Source organism: Neodiprion fabricii, chromosome 5 (assembly GCF_021155785.1).
Source record: "Neodiprion fabricii isolate iyNeoFabr1 chromosome 5, iyNeoFabr1.1, whole genome shotgun sequence".
In the NCBI taxonomy this organism is placed as follows: Eukaryota; Metazoa; Arthropoda; class Insecta; order Hymenoptera; family Diprionidae; genus Neodiprion; species Neodiprion fabricii.
This window is the reverse complement of record NC_060243.1, coordinates 3,053,178-3,072,935: the sequence shown is the minus strand read 5'-3', so window position 1 is coordinate 3,072,935 and position 19,758 is coordinate 3,053,178. Positions and strand designations below refer to the sequence as shown.

At 37.3% G+C, this 19,758-nt stretch overlaps 2 protein-coding genes across 6 annotated transcripts in view; both read left to right on the top strand.

The window, feature by feature from the left end:
- Positions 1 to 72: 72 nt before the first annotated feature.
- On the top strand, positions 73 to 4,988 carry LOC124182253 (late secretory pathway protein AVL9 homolog). Its single transcript, XM_046569246.1, has 9 exons — positions 73 to 339; positions 493 to 690; positions 899 to 1,127; positions 1,217 to 1,406; positions 1,490 to 2,009; positions 2,104 to 2,238; positions 2,386 to 2,774; positions 2,857 to 2,945; positions 3,033 to 4,988. Exons 1-9 carry the CDS (start codon positions 271 to 273, stop codon positions 3,239 to 3,241), a joined length of 2,028 nt encoding a protein of 675 aa, XP_046425202.1. The 5' UTR covers positions 73 to 270; the 3' UTR covers positions 3,242 to 4,988.
- A 2,347-nt stretch (positions 4,989 to 7,335) lies between these two features.
- The window catches only part of LOC124182251 (serine/threonine-protein kinase tousled-like 2), a 36,673-nt gene continuing 24,250 nt past the window's right edge, over positions 7,336 to 19,758 (top strand). For 2 of the 5 annotated variants that reach the window (XM_046569233.1, XM_046569232.1), the window contains exon 1: positions 7,337 to 9,454. In XM_046569233.1, coding sequence (XP_046425189.1) covers positions 9,424 to 9,454 — 31 coding nt within the window. In that variant the 5' untranslated portion in view covers positions 7,337 to 9,423. Of the gene's footprint in view, positions 9,455 to 19,758 lie in introns of all 5 variants that reach the window. The other 3 variants (XM_046569239.1, XM_046569237.1, XM_046569234.1) reach the window with 2 other exon arrangements.

Here is a 19,758-nt window from a genome sequence, read left to right as displayed (position 1 = left end):
ATGACAAGTAGAGGAACGTGTTAATGACAAGTAGAGTTACCACTCTATGTCGACCCTGGATGTTATGATAAGTCTCGGTTAAAAACGAGAGGGATGAGAGCATGGCGCATGTCATTCGTCTGCTACCATCAGCACGTCAGTGGTCAGTAAAGGGGGTGTCAATAGCCCCACAATCGTTGAAATGGAGAGCAAAAAATCCACGTATTTTGTAACAAACGCGCAATAAATTGATAAAAGGCGAATCAACCAAACGGTACCTGTATATAAACAATGGCGGAATCAACGGGACCGATACTTCACGTTATTGTTGTCGGATTTCACCACAAGAAAGGATGTCAGGTAGACGAGACCAATATTTACAACAAAAAGAAAAAAAACAATAAGAAAAAAAAAAAACAAGCGGAAGAGATAAAGAACAGAAGTAAAGTTGACCGAAATGTTTTTTTCACCTGGCCTCTATCAATATCAGTATTGACGGTTTTCTTTCTCCAGGTCGAATACTCATACCCACCGCTAGTTCCTGATGCACCAAACGAGTGTCCCACTGGCTGGAAATACTTGCCAACACTGTCTCTACCTGACGGCTCTCATAACTATGACGAAGATACAGTTTATTTCCATCTACCCAGCCTTAGCGATCCCAAACGCACAATTTATGGGGTATCTTGTTTTAGACAGATACCAGTTGAGGTAAACCCTTGACCAATCCCAATCATACGTGCAATAAAGTTGATTTGTTAAATTCGACCCAAATACGCCATAAACGGGTCGTAATATGTCACATAACGGAGTAAGGGGATGATTAGATGTGTCTCGTTCTAATTAAAATGACTCTCGATTATTGCGATACTAATTTAGATGGATTTTTAATGGCAAGTATTTGTTCACTTTTCATCAGAAATTGAAGAACCGTACTTCAGATATAACCAGAGGAACAGTGCAAAAGTCTGTCTGTGTTTTGAGCACATTGCCGTTGTATGGCCACATCCAAGTAAAAATGGCTTTAATAACGCACGCCTATTTTGACGAAGGAGATTTTAGCAAGGTGTCACTGCTTGAAGACACATACCGGCATCTCAATTCTTGCATGAGCACTGAAAGTAGGATTCCACCCCAGGTTTTTGTTGGTAACTATGATTATCTTCTTCAATGACAATTAAATTCGCCAGGGTTTTAATGGTTTCTTATTTGTATAATAAAATCTTGATAATCATAGGATTGTCTGCTCGGGATTTCATACTCCATTTTCGCCATAAGGCTCTGTTGCTGTTCAAGCTTCTCTTGCTGGAGAGAAAAATTGTATTTTATCAGTCTCCTGTACAGCCGCTTTGCACAGCTATACTGACTCTGTTGTCACTGCACCCTGGTATGATCGAGCACGGACTGCACCAGGCTGCATGTGTCAGGTAAAGCACAAACTTTGTGAAGTTAAATTGGAACATTACGAGTCATCAGTAATTCAGTTTAGAGAATAATTTTCATTTCTCAGGCCCTCTAGACCTATGTCTCCGATTCCAAACTTTGACCAAGAAGACAGTCCCGTACGAAATCTCGATTCAAATTTACGTCAAAAAGAAGGCGAAGTTATCAAAAATTGTTCAGAAAGGGAGGACGAATTGGAAAATGTATCGATATGTATGAGCGATAATAAGACAATTGAAACAATGGAAGGAAAGTGTATGGACGAGAGAATAACTGTACCATCATTGAACACGAATTATATAAATGAAAATATCGATGCTAAAATCATTCCAATGGTTGAAACAAAAGATTGTAACGAGTCAGTGGCTGATGATATAGATTTCAAAGAGTGCCCGAAGCCAAATGAAAGTGTTCACAAAGTTCATAGTATAAATACTATTACGTTAGGTACGGGCGAACTTGGCAACAGTCTTCCTCGTGATACAAGCAGTGACGCATTATCAGATGCACGGATTACCAACAACATAACTCAAATTGCTCACGTTAATCCTGAACTCTGTGGTCTACCTCTTGGTCTCTTTTCAAAAGTATGTAACTGCGTCTACTAACAACTACTAACTGCAATAACTCAACACAAGTCCTGCAGCACAAGAAAATCAATTTCCTTTGTTTAATTTCAAGGGCTACTTGTGTCTGCCGTACTTGTCACTGCCATACCTCGACTTGCTGGGCGATGTTAATGTCAGAGGTTACATTGTCGGAGCTACAAACGTGTTGTTCAAGCAGAAGAAACAGTTAATTGATGTCTTAGTCGAGGTAATCCATTGTTGTATGTTTATTGAAAATTTGACCAATGGCTCGACAATGTCACAATCCTAGCAAACTGCGAAAAGTTAAGAATTCCACGGCGGAACTTTGTCACAACTCATTAATCTCTCTATCCACTTTATTTATTTGACTAAGGTTGAGACAGCACGAATCGAGGCTACTGATCCAGAGTTGAGACGGCAGCTACATTTGACGACCGAGGACTTGAGATTTGCCGACTATGTCGTGAGGCATGTGGCTGAGCCACGCAAGGACGTTTTCTTTGACGGTGTCGGCTGGGAAGGCGGAGATGAATGGATCAGAACACAGTTTCGTGTGTACCTACTAAGCTTGTTGCGAACTTCGTTACAACAGGACACCCGTCAGTCGGATCATTTCAATTCCGCATTTGTATCCGCTTGGAAAAATACTCACAATTACAAAATATGGAGCAGCAACGAGAAGCCTGAAATAAACAGCATTGAGTCTGGTCATCCTTTTGCAGGACAGCTTTCGGTTCAGGATATGAAACTGCGTCTTTCGCAGTAAGTTATTTCGTTGAGAAGTGGTCAGCTTCGGCATGTGAATAATTAACAACTAAGGATTTACGATATTTTTCGCTTACAGCACTATGCAAAACACGGAAAGCGGTAGAAAACTTAATCAAGCGATGGCTTCGACCGGCAGAGCAGTAGCTACAACTGGAAAAGCCGTAGGTGAGTAAGAATTAACAGAGATAACGAATCGCAAGTTTCTAAACAAACCGTACTTTAATTTATTCACATATTTTTTTTTGTACAAAGGTGGCGCAATTTCACAAGCTAAAGGTGCGTTTTCTAACTGGTGGAGCATTTTAACCACCGTTCAAGTTGCTGATTCAGAAACGAGAAACGAAGAAGCTACACTAGAATGCGAAGAAATTGTTCAAAATTTAGCAAATGAATCTAGTGTTGGATTGGAATCTCCTGAAGTACCACCAAGTCAAGTAGACACATCTGTTGCTACACAGTAATCAGAAATGTTGTTGTACCAATTTCATTATCACGCTAATTAGAAAAATCAAAGCTGTTGACTTCAGGAATATAACTTTTCCTTAATTCTATCAAAAACCCTGCCTAATGTAACAGATGGTATTTTCATTTTTTATTCTTCAGTTATCTCATTCACTGTGAGTCTGAGAGAAATTTGTGACGTGTGTCATTGGATGTAAGAAAAAAAAAATGATCGCAATTTTGTCGCTTTTTACTTTTTTGCAATCATTTTTTTTTTTTCGTTTTATCTTTATGCTGAGTCACAGCTTTGATTAACACATTTCACTTTATATGCATGCACTTCATATGTAGATGTGTATATTATGTAGAGCTAAAAAGAGCCCATGTATTCTTTGGAATATCAAGACGTTGCTCCAAACTCCGAGCTGCGTAAAAATGTGTGGAACAGTGATTCGTTCAATAATGTTTGAAAATCAATTACCAGGGTTATCTAGCTTGACCACAACTATACCTATACACAATTTGGGCAATATTATTGTTGTATCAATTATAAAAATTACAAATCACACAAGCAGAATTTTGGGAACGTCTATCGATCAACATGATCCCCGTTTTAAAAGAGTATTTGTGCAGCCAATCGTTTCTTAATCAACTTTGATTTTAAGATAATCCCAGTATGCAAAAAATCGATTTGCAACATTTTTCATTCATTTTGAAGCATGGTTTTTGGTTGTACCGTTTCGAAATGCCATTGAACTTGGAGCATAGATTATTATTTATTTTAGATCTTACGAAACCAGGGTCATTTTTGATATCACAATAATCATTTATATGATAATACATATATATATAAAAATAGTTGTAGATAGTGTTAAGTTTCATAGATGAGCTTGTAAACAAAAATGATCTTATCTGTATTAGTAATTAAGATGTATCGAGCAGTAATACATAACTCGATGCATACACATCAGTAAAACACTAAAAATCTTTGTATATTACGTGATAGAAAAGTTATGTTTTTTGTACTTATGTTGAAGCACTCGAAATTTAGGTACAGAAACTAATTGACAAATTAGCGATCAGTCATTACACTGAAATTGAAACGTTATTCCTTTCTTTGCAATCACAAATCTTGCTCTATCAAAATTATTAAAGAAAAGATGAAGCGAAAATCAAAGTCGCATTATATTAAAAACAAAACTTGACACAATGTGATAACTAATATATAACGATAACTATATATATATATATAGCCGTGTAATTACATAAGTATTAGCGCTCTACCATTCTGAAATATATGCATAAATATACATTTTCCTATACTGTTTTTGCGTTATCGTTACATAGCATATGTATAACAAACTTACTTTATTTTCATTTTCATTTTTTTCTCATTGTATTTGTAATTTCTGAACAATGTACTAAAAAAAGACTTCTATGGAAACGTGTATGTTAACGCAAGACCCGATATGACGTGTTTAAACTCGACGTTGTCATATATTCTATGTAACAATTTTTTGTCACACTTTGCCACAAATGAAAGTCTGAATCAAAAATGCGTCTGTTTAAAAACACAAATAAGTATAAGAAATACAATTCAGACTCATAAATCTTTTCACATACAGCACTATAAATTGAAAACCCTATTATACGATATAGCATGTGTATGTACGCAGAAAATTTGTATAGCATTTTATAACGATGTTAAAATTTGAAGGTAATACGAAAAAAAAAAAAACTAAACAAATAACGATTGAAGTAGGAAAATGTCAGAAGTAAACTCTTAGATGCAATGAAAATAAAACAACTTAGAGATCCCGTGTATATATTGCCTATTTTAAGAAATCCAATTAACTAGTTAATAACCTAAGATATCGTAAAATCAAACTAGAAAAATGGAACTAAAGATTATAAAAATCGAGATAGTTACTCGAAATAATATACGTGTATGTTTGAAAAACAAAAGAAAAACCTTGTTGAACAAGTATGCTGGACAATTGTTGTCATAACTTTCAGGTTGCAAAATGCTCGAATTAACGCCGCCTCCTCGCAGCGGTTTCTAATTGATCACAGATATGTCGATTAACCAATATCGTCGCGCACTTTTGAACTAAAAACGTACACGGTTTCCTTTTCTGAACATCTTCGCTCGTGTATTAAAAGTAAACTTTTTTGCAACGGCAACAACACACCGAACTCGAAGCATCCGCGACGATGTTAAAACAACGAGACGGGCTGAAGTCAGGTGCGTTACCTACTCTGTTCGACAGTGACCGACTGACAGTAAGGATACGACTACAACAGCATCAAATGCTTGTTGTTCTGTTACTTTTGACCGCCCCGGAATGACAAAGATACAGAACAAGCACCCAGAGCTTATACTTAGCACGACCCTGCTTTCGCTGTGTAGACTGGTAGAGAAAATAGCGACGTCCGCGGTTGAGTACCGCGGAGGTATCTGGTACTACTACGGTGACGTCATAGGCTCGTCATCACTCTGAAGGTCACTGCGTGCACCAGTGCCCTGCCCGCAATGACATTTGGTGACCGAGTGACGTTGATTGGCCGGGGAATCGTCTGATAGCCAATGGAGCAGCGAAGGGCCTAGGAACTTTAATTATTAACAACCGATCGCGCATTCGCACACCTTGGTCTCGAAACACGTTGTGCGGACCTTGACTATGTTACGTATACGTAGATTACGTACGTGTGTACAATTACAACACATATGCACGCATGTTGTGTTTTACGACTCCAAGCTTCTGACGTGTTTATGACATACGAGAATCGCCGTACGCAAGTTTTGTCTTACAATTAGAGTTAATTATGGGTGACTAAATGCCCGTGATACTTAGTTACCCAGCAATTCGACTAATAGAATCTACGATTTGAGTCCGCTCCAAGCGACACCCGTTGTCTATTGTTTACATACGTACAGGTAATCACGACGTATTTAGAAAATTTCGCTAAATGATTTGAAGGTTATTCCGTGCAACGTGCGAGAGTTGTTGATTTTTTTCACACCGTCGTGTATGCATGTACTTATTTAATCGCTCTCATAGCTGATTACGGAAAACACGATGACGAAATTCAAGTTCAACTGTTTGCACCGCGCCAAATGACGCGTAAGATGTAACTGCAGACATGTAACAATCGACAACAGAGTCGTCTCAGCGCAGTTTTCTGCAATACCTAGAATAGACAGAGTATGACAGCTGGAAAATCACACGTCAACAGCCTAACGACTAATCAGCGATTGTTATCGTTACTCGCGGGGATTCATCGTCGCAATTACCACATTTCTTTCAACACACACACACACACACACACACAAAGTCACGCATATATATACGCAAACTGTGTAATCGTGGCTAATCGGAACCATTGTGATACGCAACGGATTATCTATGGTTGCGGGCGGCGTGACACGATCGCATTTTCTTCCCTCCGCGGAAGCGTTTACAAACGCGATTACGTCGCGAGAGCGCGACAGCAGCGTTCTAGTGGCGGCGTTTGTGGAGTAGAGGTGGAATTGAACGGCGGGTTCGTAGCTCCCTGCAGCCTAGCCGGTCCCGGTGTAGAATCGCACAGCGTGCGCGATGGTCCGTGGTATCATCGATTTGTAGAAACGAAAATAGCAATAAAAAAACGATCTAACCGAGAGTCTGGTGCCCCGGAGTGGCGGTATGTCGATGTCCCTACCTTGCGAGACCCTTTATTGGGGAAGATTCGAACCAGCAGCGGTGTTCGGGAAGTAAAGGACCAACTGATACTACGTCCCGGCTATCTCGAAAGATAAATACGTGAACGAAAAAGGAGGAGAAGGCTGAATGAAACAGCCGCAAAACTGACGTCTGTCTGTCGGTAATGAAAATTATCGAGGAAAAATTAAGCCGGTGGCCTCCTAATCTCCGGGCTCCGTGCATCAAGCTGTGTGGCTGCAGTGTACGTAGTGTGTAGTAACAAGCCGATTGATGTACCGAATAAACATCGTAGTTTACCGATAATAGCCGAAGGTGGTAAGCAGCGGGCGAGCAGCGCCGACGAACGTGGGCCCGGCGGCGTGAGAAGAAGAGGAGCGGGGGGGGGAGGAGGAGCAGGAGGAGGAGGTGGCGAGGAGGCAAGCCGACGTCACTGTCGTCACCTATGCATGCAAAACAAAATTGGAGCAGTTTTGAGATTGTGGCAGTCAGTCGGACATGCGGTGATTGTTGTAACAAGTCGGTGTAATACCCTACGTGTAAATCCCGTTGGTACGCGAGTAAGCATAGCTCGGAATAGTGATATTTAAAGGACGACGTTCGTTTATCACCGTGTTAAAGAAAGTGTCGAACTGTCGGTTGAAATTGATCGCTCTCCGAGCCCTCGGCGCGCGGACGTTCTAGGCGCGTTCATTCATTTCACGCGTTCATTGTTTATAAAAGAAGTGGCCATGCAAGAAAGGGATAAATCGGCAACTCGCGGCGGGCGGCGGCCATCTTTTAGATGAGTTTTTCTCCTTTCTTCCTCTCTGATAACAAACGGTGCATACACACGTCCGCAATTCGATATCCTTTAACAATGCACGTTCTCACATTGAAATGTTTCCGTTAATCCGTGCGCGTGATCATCATCCCCTATAATCGTCCATTACCGTCTTCGTCTTCGTCGTCTTCGTCGTCGTCGTCGTCAATTCGATAAAAGTAGCCCAAGGAGAGACGGCAACGGCAAAGGGAAGAGGGAATAAACGCGGGTTGCGACGTGAAGAGAGGAAACAAAAATTACCCGTGGGATAAGAAGAACGTGAAGTGTGCCGTTTGTGTGTGTCTGAGAGCGAGAGAGAGAGAGAGAGAGAGATATATACGCATATAGAGGAAAAGAAATTCTAAGAGCGAGAGAGAGAGAGAGATTGAGAGAAAAAAGGCGTCGGTAAAGAGAAATTTTTAGGAAGTAAAGTCAGCAACGATCGCGAGAGTTGACGAGGAGAGGTAAGGAAAGGAAGTTGGGTGGAAAACGGAGAACATCAAAAAAAGAAACAAAAGAGAGAGACGTATACCTAAAAGAGAGGAGAAAAAAAACAAGGACGGACGGTGAGAGAGAGAGAAAGAGAGGAAAAAAAAACGAAAGGAAAAAAGAAGGAAAATACCTACATATCCCGTCTGCCGTGGGGTGGTGGTGGTGGTGGTGAAGGATAGGAAAAATTTCCTACTCTCAAACTTTACTCCTTGTTACCCAGTGTCTAAAACAATGTCGAATTTCGTTTTCGTAACGTGGCTAACCGATATCCCCGGCTACGGGATGTTCGCTGAGGATCAGCGCGATCCGTCGAAAAATTCCTATTGATCGTTCGATAACCTCAAACTCTCATGAAACTCGTTGGCAAACGACTACATAGATAGATATATAACGTAACTACTGCACACTTGGGAGGGAGGGACGGACGGGCCCTAAACTCGGGGTGTTCGTTCGTCGGTGAAATATTGTTGAAAATTATTCGCGTAGCTACGTTGAACTACTCGGTATAAAATTCTAACATAAGCCGATTCTTCATATTATTAATCGAAGTGAATTTGCGTGCGTGTGTTTGTGTGTGTATACGTGTTACGTTATAAACAGGCTGCTCTCGGTGAAATATATCTGACAATTGATGAAAGATGTAACACTTCCATTTAAAATATAATATCGTGAAAGTCGTATACGCCGATGATTAATATTTATAAACGGATATTCATATCCTGAAGCGTTGAAGGAAACGAGCTGAAAACGTTTGAAAAAGTGCGTAAAAACAAAAGAAACGCAAAACTGTTCGATCAAGGGCTTGGGAACGATATTTTTCTGTTCCTCATAACCTCATTTTTCGATCAGTTACCACGTATTTTATCTTATTTCCGTTACTACATCATATTGGAGAAGATTTTGGGGAATTTTTTTTTGCATCGTCGGATTCGTTACCGACACAAGAGAAGCAAGTGCTCGTCGTCGAGGATAATCAGACAACGAGAAGAGATAAGTAACGTGGTGAAGTTAAGTACGACGCTGTTGACCATTTTGTTGCTGTAGTGAAAATGTTCATAGTCAAATATTCTATCGGCCAAAGTGTAGCCCTGATGTATTCTTTGCGAGTTTGTAAAACGACCTGTGTTGTGATATAAGGTGGTTCAGCAGTTCGGATATTGGTGGTTGTGTGAAACCGGTGCCAAACTTTGCCGATGGATAAACAGGGATGACTGATAACTGCTGGAACTCTGGTGGTGGTGAGTCAAAAGATTTATTTCTTTGTCTCTTTAATTATTCATCATCAAAATCATCATCATCATCATCATCGTTTACTCGTTTCTTCCTCAACCCCACATTCGATATCGTTACATTTTACCAAGCGCGTCTAATACCAAACTTGTCTGCAACAATATCCTCCCGTATATGAGTAAAGTTTTTCATCCATCGCGTGTTGAATCAGCTGATCATCCGGATTAATTTTTCACGCGGCAATACTTTCTTTTGTTATTTTTACAGCAATGAATGTTCATTCTAGAAAGCTTTGCGGGTCTTTTTAATAATCGTTATCGAAACATCGATTACCTGAAATTATTTCTTTCCCGTAAGTTTTCTTCTCTTATCTACGGTGATTATCTGCTCTCACCAAGGATTTTGAGAGATTATTTTTCACACACTTTGACGAACGTCGGTCATTATTTGTTCTATCAAACTATTCTTGCTTTATGAATTTACACTAAGGCGTGATGGCAGCAAACGTTTCACTGGTTACGCTTCTCCGTTCCTACCGTTAAAAAGATAATCCTATTCCTTGGTAGGAAAACCTCGACTGATTGAAAAAAATTGCTCCAAATTTTAAGAAGATCGCAAAGTTGTTGCATGTACACATATTCAATAGTTTTAATTTACTATTTGTTAATTTTTGTTGCATTGAGTAAATCTGGAAATATTTATCTCTGGTCCAGGTCGATACTATTGAGATTAATTTTTTGGCCATAGAATGAACGTGAAGTACAATTAGACCACGATTGTCAAACGGTCGACGAATCTATACTTTCCTTTGAGTTTCTCACTTGGTTGAAATTCTTCTATCGCAAACATACCGATAGCTTAAATTGTCCGATGGTTCTTGCAGTCCTTCGACTCGCATGATAACAAAATTGCCGCCACTCTTGATACGGTATTTATGAATTCTCTGTTCAATAGTTGGCATCAAAGAGACATGTCTAATTTGATAAATTCATCCGAAGCTGGTTTTCAGTCTTGTTTGAATACCGATAATGATTTAGTCAGGATCATTGTCTTGGAAAAAATAAAAATATATGTATGAAAATTCTCAATTTGAACAAACAAGTTCAAGTAACATTATGCGAGATAAACATTAAAAGATATGCCAATTATCTGATCCTGAAACTTGAACGTTGTTGCACGCGTGCTGGCATCCTTCGATTGATTGTAATTCTTGATTCGTTCGGTGGCCGCAACGATTTAAAATTTTATTTAAAGCCTACAAATGTTTATGCCTTATTTTTTTCGTCAATAAAAGCAAAAGATAATTAAGTTACCGACGAAGGTAGAAATTTTAGTTGCTGGGTTTTGGAAAACTTGGAATTGTCGTTAGGAAATTTAAAATCTCATTTTCATTTTGTCGTTGCAAGTTTTTTTTTTAAAAATAAAACGTAGAGTAGGTGGAACTTTTTCCATATTAGATTGAAAAACTGTCTACCTAAAAACCGAAAGAGCAGCAACAACGAACGAAAAAATTATAGATACGTAGCAAATTTCATCATCAACTTGCTGTACGGCACAACCATTTTCATAGCGCAGGAGAAACTCGAGTCTACTTTTTTTTTCCCCCTCCTACATTCAATCAGCAAACCTGCTAAATGAATATTTCCCAATTAATAACTTTGGGTTCTCAATTACGCAATAGAGCACCTGATCTCTGCCGATACTCGAGACTGATTCACTGATTTATTCTATCGAACTAAATTGAAAGTTGTTTGATAAATTGAAGTAAAAGGGTGAAACGAAAAATACTTACATTTCTAAAAAATATAATCTTATTCTGAAATCTAAGCAACTTCAAATATCCATTGCGGAATTAATACCGGTGGTTTTTCCTTATTCGAAAAATCTCAATGTTATCTACTAAATGGTACGTTTATCTTCGTGATCTAAAATTTGGGTTGATAAAAAGGCGTGTCTCTGACGACAACGACGATCAGTTATTACTAAGTCTAGTCTTTGTACATACTTTTTTTCACGTGTATTTAGTCTTGTTTTCATAGTATTTAAGGCTTAACTTACTTCACTCCTCTTGAGGACGGATGCAACGTAACGATGAATTTACTTACGTCTAGATTTTATCTCCTTCCTCGGTTCTTTAATTTGTTTCTTTTTTCTTTTTTTCTTTTTTTTTTCATCGTTTTCCTCAACATTTCCATATCTATGTTTTTCAACAGTTTCGGTAAGAGTTATGTTTGTCGTGAGAGTTTAAAAGGTATAAATAAAAAAAAAAAAAAAACACCGACCGAAATGTGGGACGCGCCGTAGAAACAATTGTAGACTATTTTTTAATCTTCAGATATTGAAGAATATTTTTTTAACATCAGCATTAAATAATTATAGACAAAAATAATGTTCTTCGTTTAAATTGATTTCTTTGGAAGGGATTTTGCCTGACTTTATCTCTGTTTGTTTTGAAAATTTGGAATAAAGGCTGGAGATAAAAACGTCAATTCTTGTGTACAATAATTTCAACTTACGAGGATAAACACGAAATTTCATTAATATGGGTGAATCGCGCGTGATGATCGAGAAATAAGAAGAGACTAAAGTTAGTAACGTTAACGTAACGAGACGAAAAATGGAATGAAAAAAATCACTATTTTCCAATTTTATAGTGACTTTTAAGTAGTCAAGTTTTCCAAATATCCATATGTATAATATGCGTATATACGTTTCCTTTTTATTTCCTTAGAAATTCCTGGAACTGATGAACAACGATTTTATCCGAAAACGTGATTCATTAAAATCACGTTGACTGTATGAAGTAACTCGCAATTGCGGTACAATTGTCGGTTAAACGTTGGTAAAAATTTAAAGCGATATTTCCCATTTTCTCGATCTTTTTTTTTTTTTTTTTTCCTCTTCCTTCTTCGGCTGCTTAATGACTTTTCAAAACAAGCAATGACCTATATATGTCTGTAATCTTGACGTATCAAGAAACTTGGAGGCACGCCTCTACGAATTGTTATACGCTTTTTGTTACTTTCAATAAATGAACAATATTGTTGCCGCATAATTCTGATTCCTTTCGCAAATTCAATCGGTCAATCAGCTACTCAGAATTTATCAAATTTCAACTTATACCCAACTTACGATTCATTTTGCCGGTCGATTCAACGAACGCTCCGGATAGCGAAAAATTTTCACAATTTTGCACAACTTGTGTACGGTGTATGAAAAATTGGAAAAGTCATTACCGTTTTTTTTTTTTTTTTTTTATTTTTACATCTCTCCCTGGCAAGTAATCATCGTTATTGTTGTTCATCATTTTTGGCTCTCCTCAATAGGGGAAAAAATAGCGGGACCGGGGGGACAAATTCGAATCGACAAGTAATTAATTAGCAATCGCTGCAGGTTTTTATATTAATTTTTCAAACAAATTTTTATCGGTATCTTCGTTTTTTCGTTGCATGATATATGTATGTGTGGGTGTGTGTGTATACCTATATATTCACAAAAACAAGTAACATTAAGCGGAGATTCGTCGTACTTATCGATATTGTCTTACTTATACTTACCTACCTATTTATGATATTTATCCGAAGTCGCGTGCGGTTTTGTTGATCGAACGTGTGTCTCTCCGTCCGACGTCGTCGTCGTCTGCCGACAATTCCGTCTTTGTCGGTAACGAAGGATTCTATAACGATATTTTCACGTATGCGTGTACCTTGCGCATTGTTGTAAATAAAACGTGTAAACTCGGCTTGCGTTAATTGTAACTATACGGAAGAACAACGAGTCGAGGAGGATGAGGTTTAACGTATTCGCATGATAATGAAAGTACGAGACTTTGTAACGATATTATTTTATCGGTCATATTTCGAATGGTTTTTAAACTTTGTTATTATCGTTATCATTATTATTTCATATTTACTTTTGCGTTTAAATTCGTTTATTTTCATCCATTTCGTATCGCTTATAATTCTATAACAATACGGTAATTTAATATCGAAATCGTGGGATGGATTTGAAGTCTTATAAATACTTGTGTAACGTATATATATATATATATATATGTACTTGTAGAGAATTTACGTAGACATGAATTACAGCAGCAGCAGCAGCAGTCGACCGATGTTATTTTACATGTAACATAACATGAGATAACATACATACGTAATTATATGTATAATTTACATGCTTGGATTATTTCGATTTCATCCCCCCCACCCTTCCTTAAAAAAACAAAAAAAAATGGAAACTAACACCGTATACCGAGAACAACGATGTTCTCCTGTAGATAGGTGATTAATTATAGCTGTACGAGTAATGGGAGTTAATTAAAACGATGATTTGAGAGTTAAGAAATGTCTCTGCTATGATTCTTAGACGGTTTATATGGAGAGAAATTTGCCAAGTAGCTCGGTCACACTGTAATAAATAATACGAGGAAATTAAATTCAAGGAGTTTAACCGTTAACGTAACGAAACAACAGGGAAAGATAATTGTCATTGCTTAATTTCAGAACGACTTTAATCAAGTTAGTTTTCTCGATATGTTACGTCCTTTTGTTTATCCATGGTTTAGTAAATTTGGGACAATTCTATAAATGCGGAGTAATGTTTTTTTTTTTCCTTTCCTTGAACATGCGTCGTTACTGTAGTAACTTTATCGTGAAAACTTTATTCACGGTGAAATTTATTCTTCGCATAAGAATCAGAGTGCAGGTAACTCGATGGAATTACACTAGTTGTGATTTTTTTCGGGGTAAACGACCGTAACTGTGGACAAATAAAAATAAAACAACCAATGTTTAACAACACGGTCATCAAATACCGACCATCATAACATCCTCCTTTCAAGCATCATACTCAAACCTTTCCGGTTGATTGATCGATTGATTTCTTTCGAATTTTACGCAATTACGATTAATTAATTAATAAGTTAATCTTTGCGCGCTTCCCTCTTTCATCAGCGGAAAATCAGGCTTAAGTTAGTAACGTTGTAACGCAACGAAACCTCGAGATAAAAAAAATAACATCATCGTTATTGGACATTCGAACATGACCTTCAGGGAGTTTGTTTTAAAAAAAGATTGAAGTTTATTTTGTCTTTAATGATTTTTCTCGAGCATTCGTCGTTACGGTAACGTTTCCAATTTGACCCTCGACGTTAAAATACGGGGATTGTTTGACACGCGGTGAACTAATTCGCTTTACGTTATCACTACAATTATTATACACATACATGTATATAAAATGCGTATTTTAGAGAGAAGGTAAAAAAAAAAACAAAAACTAAAATTGCCGATCAATATGAGGACCAGAATATCGAATTTTTTGATGGAGATTTAGTGGACACTATGAATCGTAAAAAATTGAAAATATAGAAATTCGAAATAAGGAAAAGGACAAAATGTAGAAAAGTCAATACATGGAAGAGCAAAATCGAGAATCTGTAGTAAGGATGACGAAGTTAGTAACTTTACTGCAAGAATGCATGTTTAACAAGAAAAAATCGTTACTTCGGAACTTCGGGATCGTGTGAAATTTGGTGACCCATGATAAACAAGTCACACCAATATTTTTAAAAGCAAACATTTCTGCAGTAATAATTTTTCCCTCCTCATGGTTTCGTAACCTTAACGTTATTAATTTCTTCGGCCTCGGATAAATAAATTATGTGTTTATGTGTTTGACCTTTCTAATCAAACTTCAACCCATTGACTGCCGTTGTATCATATTTGCTGAAAGCTTCTATTTTTTCTAAACATCTTCGTCGATTTCAATTTAAAAATCTCGAAACAATTCGACAAAATCGTGTAACGCTCTGTAAACACCAATCTTTTCACCGGATAATTTCAATGATGAGAAACATTCCTTGAAATCTAATGTATAAAAATTGTGGAAAAACAAAAAACAAAAAAAAAAACTCGCACATTTAAAAATTGTAACTTTTCAAACATTTTCATTGAAATGTATTTGAATCGGTTGAGAAAAATGTTTCTCATTGCTTCTTTTTGTTCAACTAAAATCAAAAAAATGTCCTCGTTACTTTCATCTTTCTCCAATTTATAACGTCATCGAGTTTTAGTTTTCATTTTCGTTTTCATTTTCGCCAATTCGTTGCCCGCGGGGTCCGAGGGTACCCCACGTACACACACCAATGCAGAAAGGAGGCGATGATGGCAGGGAGGGAGGGAAGGGAGGTCGTTTCAGAATTAACGCAAGTAGTCCGGAGATTCCACTCCAGGTGGTAGCGTAGCTACCTTACCTTACCTTACCTTACCTTGCCTTAACTTGTCCTGCCTCCCTTTTTCCAACCCAGAACCACCTTCCTTGATACTACCGCCTAACGTAACCAAACCTAACCTAACCAAAGTCCAACCCTCACCTCCCGGTCTGGAAATATAATTCTTTCGCGTCTCCCTCCCTCCCTCCCTTCTCTCCTTCTATTGCGATCCTGTACAAGGTTCTTTGTCCTCCGTACGTTGTTCTCTTCTCCTCTTCGTCGTAATGGCGTAGTCGTATCCCGCGTACGGTAAGGAGAGTCCTTTTGCCCTTAACCGGAGATCCTGAATTTCGGTCATTTAAAAACGTTCTTCGGTGTAGACAAATACACGTGTCGTTGGTAGTGTTGAGTCATTGGTTAATCATCGTCGTTGTTTCAGAGGAGCAGTATTCTTCAATCGCAGGATCAATCTTGATGCGTTGTAAAGTTGTTTTTTTTTGTCCGAATTAGTCTTCGTTTCACGATTTACGGGTTCGAAAATTATGACGAAGAACGCGAGTGTGTTGGAGAGTTTCCGTGTACTTGCGGAAGGATTATCGTGCACGTATTTATGAATAAATCGGTCATCGTCCGAGAGAATGACGATGCACGAGTATCGCGTTTAACTTGTTACATCGTTTGATGTTTCGATATTCAAACATAGAATAACAAACTTGTACTTAAACGTAACGGAGTGATATGTTCGCGAGTGATGTGTCCGCTGCTTGTTGTATACGTGCATTGTTCTACGATAGAGTGTAAATCATTCACATCTACCATTTTCATCCTTCGTATCATTTGCTTTCGGCTGTCTGAAAATGGAGGTAATTTTGCGTAAGTAAATATCGTCGGTTTACATGCTGTGATTTTTTTGATTACTGTATCGTATGGTGTCTAATAAAATTTGCAATATCGCAATATTATTGTGAGTAGGTAAAATCGTTGTTTCAAAACTTTACAACTAACTTCAAAGTAGTTTGATTTTTAAAATCTGTGCGCACTCTTTGCTTTTTTACGAATAAATTACTCGTCAAATTTGAGACGATCGTAGAGTTCCGAAGTAATGATTTTACCCTAAAAAAAAAAAAAAAAATAAATAAATAAAAAACACGAATCGTTACAATTGACGTTACTAACTCCGCTCTCTTCGTTTAACGCTTTTCAAATACTTTCATTAATTAGATCGTAACATCGTTCGAGTTGTCGCGATTGCTATTGTCGTTATAGAGGCGATGAAAATAAAATGGTGGATATAAAATGGCGTAGCTGAAACATATTTTCGCTCCACTGCAATATTGTTATCGCCGAGGGACAAGTATTTTATACTATACCTAGCATATTTCAATTGCTAGGTATATTCGCTAGATAGCGCTAAACGCCAACTCGACTATCCACGTGGTCTCGTCATCCTATCGTCGTCTAATTGTAAGTAGTATTCGACCGCTTTCTGCAATTTAACGAATACTACGACAAATTTACACACGCAGCAAACCGACGACGACGCCTGTATATAAACATGTGTGCGTGTGCGTCTATTTTTTATATATATATATATACATACATACGCACACAGCCCTATGCGCAATGTATATAATAATTACAAATTGATGCGATCGTGCAGCAGCAGTGCCGTTACGCAATTTACATTATGATTTAAAAAGTAAACGTGATGTAATGTATTATTTCATCGTTTCAATTTCAATCCATCGTCTATATTTATATAGATATATTTTCATCGTCTCGTATCCCTTTGTTTTTTTTTTTGTTTTTTTTTTTCTCTCTCTCTCTCTCCCTTTTTAACATCCCGTTCCTCTCTTTTTCGAAAAAAGGGAGGTTATTGCGATCACCTCCCCTCCCCTCCCCTCCCCCTATAAAAAAAAAAAAAATCAGAAGTCGACTTTTCACTAGATCTCTCACGTTTTCGATATTTAGATCGATGTCTGTATGTATGTGTTTTGTGTGTGGGCGTGTGGACGATTGATTTTTTTTTTTTTTAATTCTTTTTCGTCCGACGATACCTCGACAACGAGTTACGAGGATTTCGATGATTTTGGTCTCAATTGACGCGACTTTTCGAAACTTGTAACCGATTAGATATTGGCTCTGATCGGTTCGGTACTTTTTCCATTGTTTGAGAACGGATGAACGAATTTGAATGAAAATTGATAGCGTGAGGTTTCTCTGGATCGCTGATCACGAATCTAAGGTCATCTTTGGAAAAATTTAAATCTGGCGTATTCGACAAGTTGAAGAAAACAATCAAAAGTAAATAAAAAAAAAAAATACATTTCAATTTTGACGAAAGTTGGCACTACTCGTCTCGGTTTTTTGGCTCACCGATAACGAATCAAAGGTCAAATTTACCAAATTTATAATGGTGGATACGTTACAGAGGTTCACAATAAAGAAAAAAAAAAAAATCGTTATATTTTCATGCGATATATCCGAGGGCTTTAAAATCGTTAATCTCTCTCTCTCTCTCTCGTCAATTGTTATCAGGTAACCTAAAAAATTTGAAAACATTGGGATATATATACATAATATACATATGCATATTTTGTTTTTCTTATTATCGATTTTTACATCTTCCCGTTCGGGGAGCTTTACAATTTTACCTGCGAAAGAAATTTATACTTTTTTTTTTTTTCTTATTTACCAAAAGTAATTCTGTTTCATAGTAGGCGTGTTAAAAATTATTAATCTTTCCTAAATTGTTACATTTACGGGAATCTGGTGTTTCTTGGCGTTAGAATCTGGTATTAGGTAGTATTTTATTTATGATAATTGTTCGTCGATGTAACTACAGCTGCAGCACATGGCTCACCAGCCGTCTTCGTTCGTTCGTTCGTTCGCTAACTCGCTCACTCTGCACTCTTGTCTACCCCTATTGATTTCTTACCTTCTGGTATAAGCGTAAGATTGAGGTCAAAGGGCGCGTTAGTTTTCGCGACGTTCATCCTACTGATGCAATGATGCTGATGCTGGTGGTTGACGGTTGTTACGATGTGCGAAGAATACGACGCTGATGGTGCGAGTATTTTTTTTTTTTTTTTTACAACATACAGATTGTTACGAAATTAAAATAAATAATTCGATAACGACGAAACTTTAGGAAAACATGGAATTGTCGGGAGATTTCTTAATTCGGTTATGGAAAAAATTTAACGTATCAATTTTCTTATCGTGGGGATTGGAAACGATTTTTTTAAGGCGACGAATTTACTTTTATTCTTCGCCGAGATAAACTTTTCTTCAAAATATTTCACTTCGATTCGAATTGAATTTGAAACCAATATATAGAGTTAAAATAAGCCGAACGATTTAGGTTTCGGTTTACTTAATTGAAATGGGGAAAATGTGCGTGTCTTTTAATGTCATGGAAAAACTGGATGTGTAATGGAATTTTTTTTTTTTTGTCTTTTTTCTTTTTTTTATGTAAATGTGATGTAAAAATTATACGTTTTTCTTTTTCCGCCAAGCTTTTCCGACATCCGAGGCTGAAGTTTGTCAAAACTGAACGTAAATCATTTTTCGTACCAACCGCTTGTGCGCGAAGTGGACAAAGTATAATAACGCGTTTTTTATACGTCACACGATTTACGTAAATTCCACGGACAGGATGGATGTTAATGATGATATTATATTTCATACGTGAACAACATATTAGTACCTCGTTATCTGCGAATAACTTATTTATACAGATATAATATATCTGTTTACAGGTTTTATGGTCTTTTGATTATACGTGAGTCGCGGTTGTTTTATTTGTGTTTTTTTTTTTATTTTCTTTTCTTTTTCAATTTTTCTTCGAATTTTCACGCCATTTTTTTTTATCAAAGATATTCTTCATTGTCGAATCTAGTGGTAAATATAATTACGGTAATATTGATGATCGTCGTAATCGTAACAACGAGAATCAAAAAATTCTTTAAACGGTTTCACCTTTTTTCTATTCAACTCAATTTGGTGTTTGCACGTGGTAAAAAAAAAAGTAAATATTGCGTATTAATTTAAACGGGCAAAGTAAAAATAATTGGCTCGTACTATTTGTTCTCTCGGTTG

Bases quoted from the DNA above. Each gene is read 5' to 3' on its own strand.
- LOC124182253 (XM_046569246.1), top strand. From the start codon at position 271: ATGGCGGAATCAACGGGACCGATACTTCACGTTATTGTTGTCGGATTT. The intron at 340-492 runs GTAGACGAGACC...TTCTTTCTCCAG, and splicing joins ACCACAAGAAAGGATGTCAG to GTCGAATACTCATACCCACC. The intron at 2,010-2,103 runs GTATGTAACTGC...TTTAATTTCAAG, and splicing joins CTCTTGGTCTCTTTTCAAAA to GGCTACTTGTGTCTGCCGTA.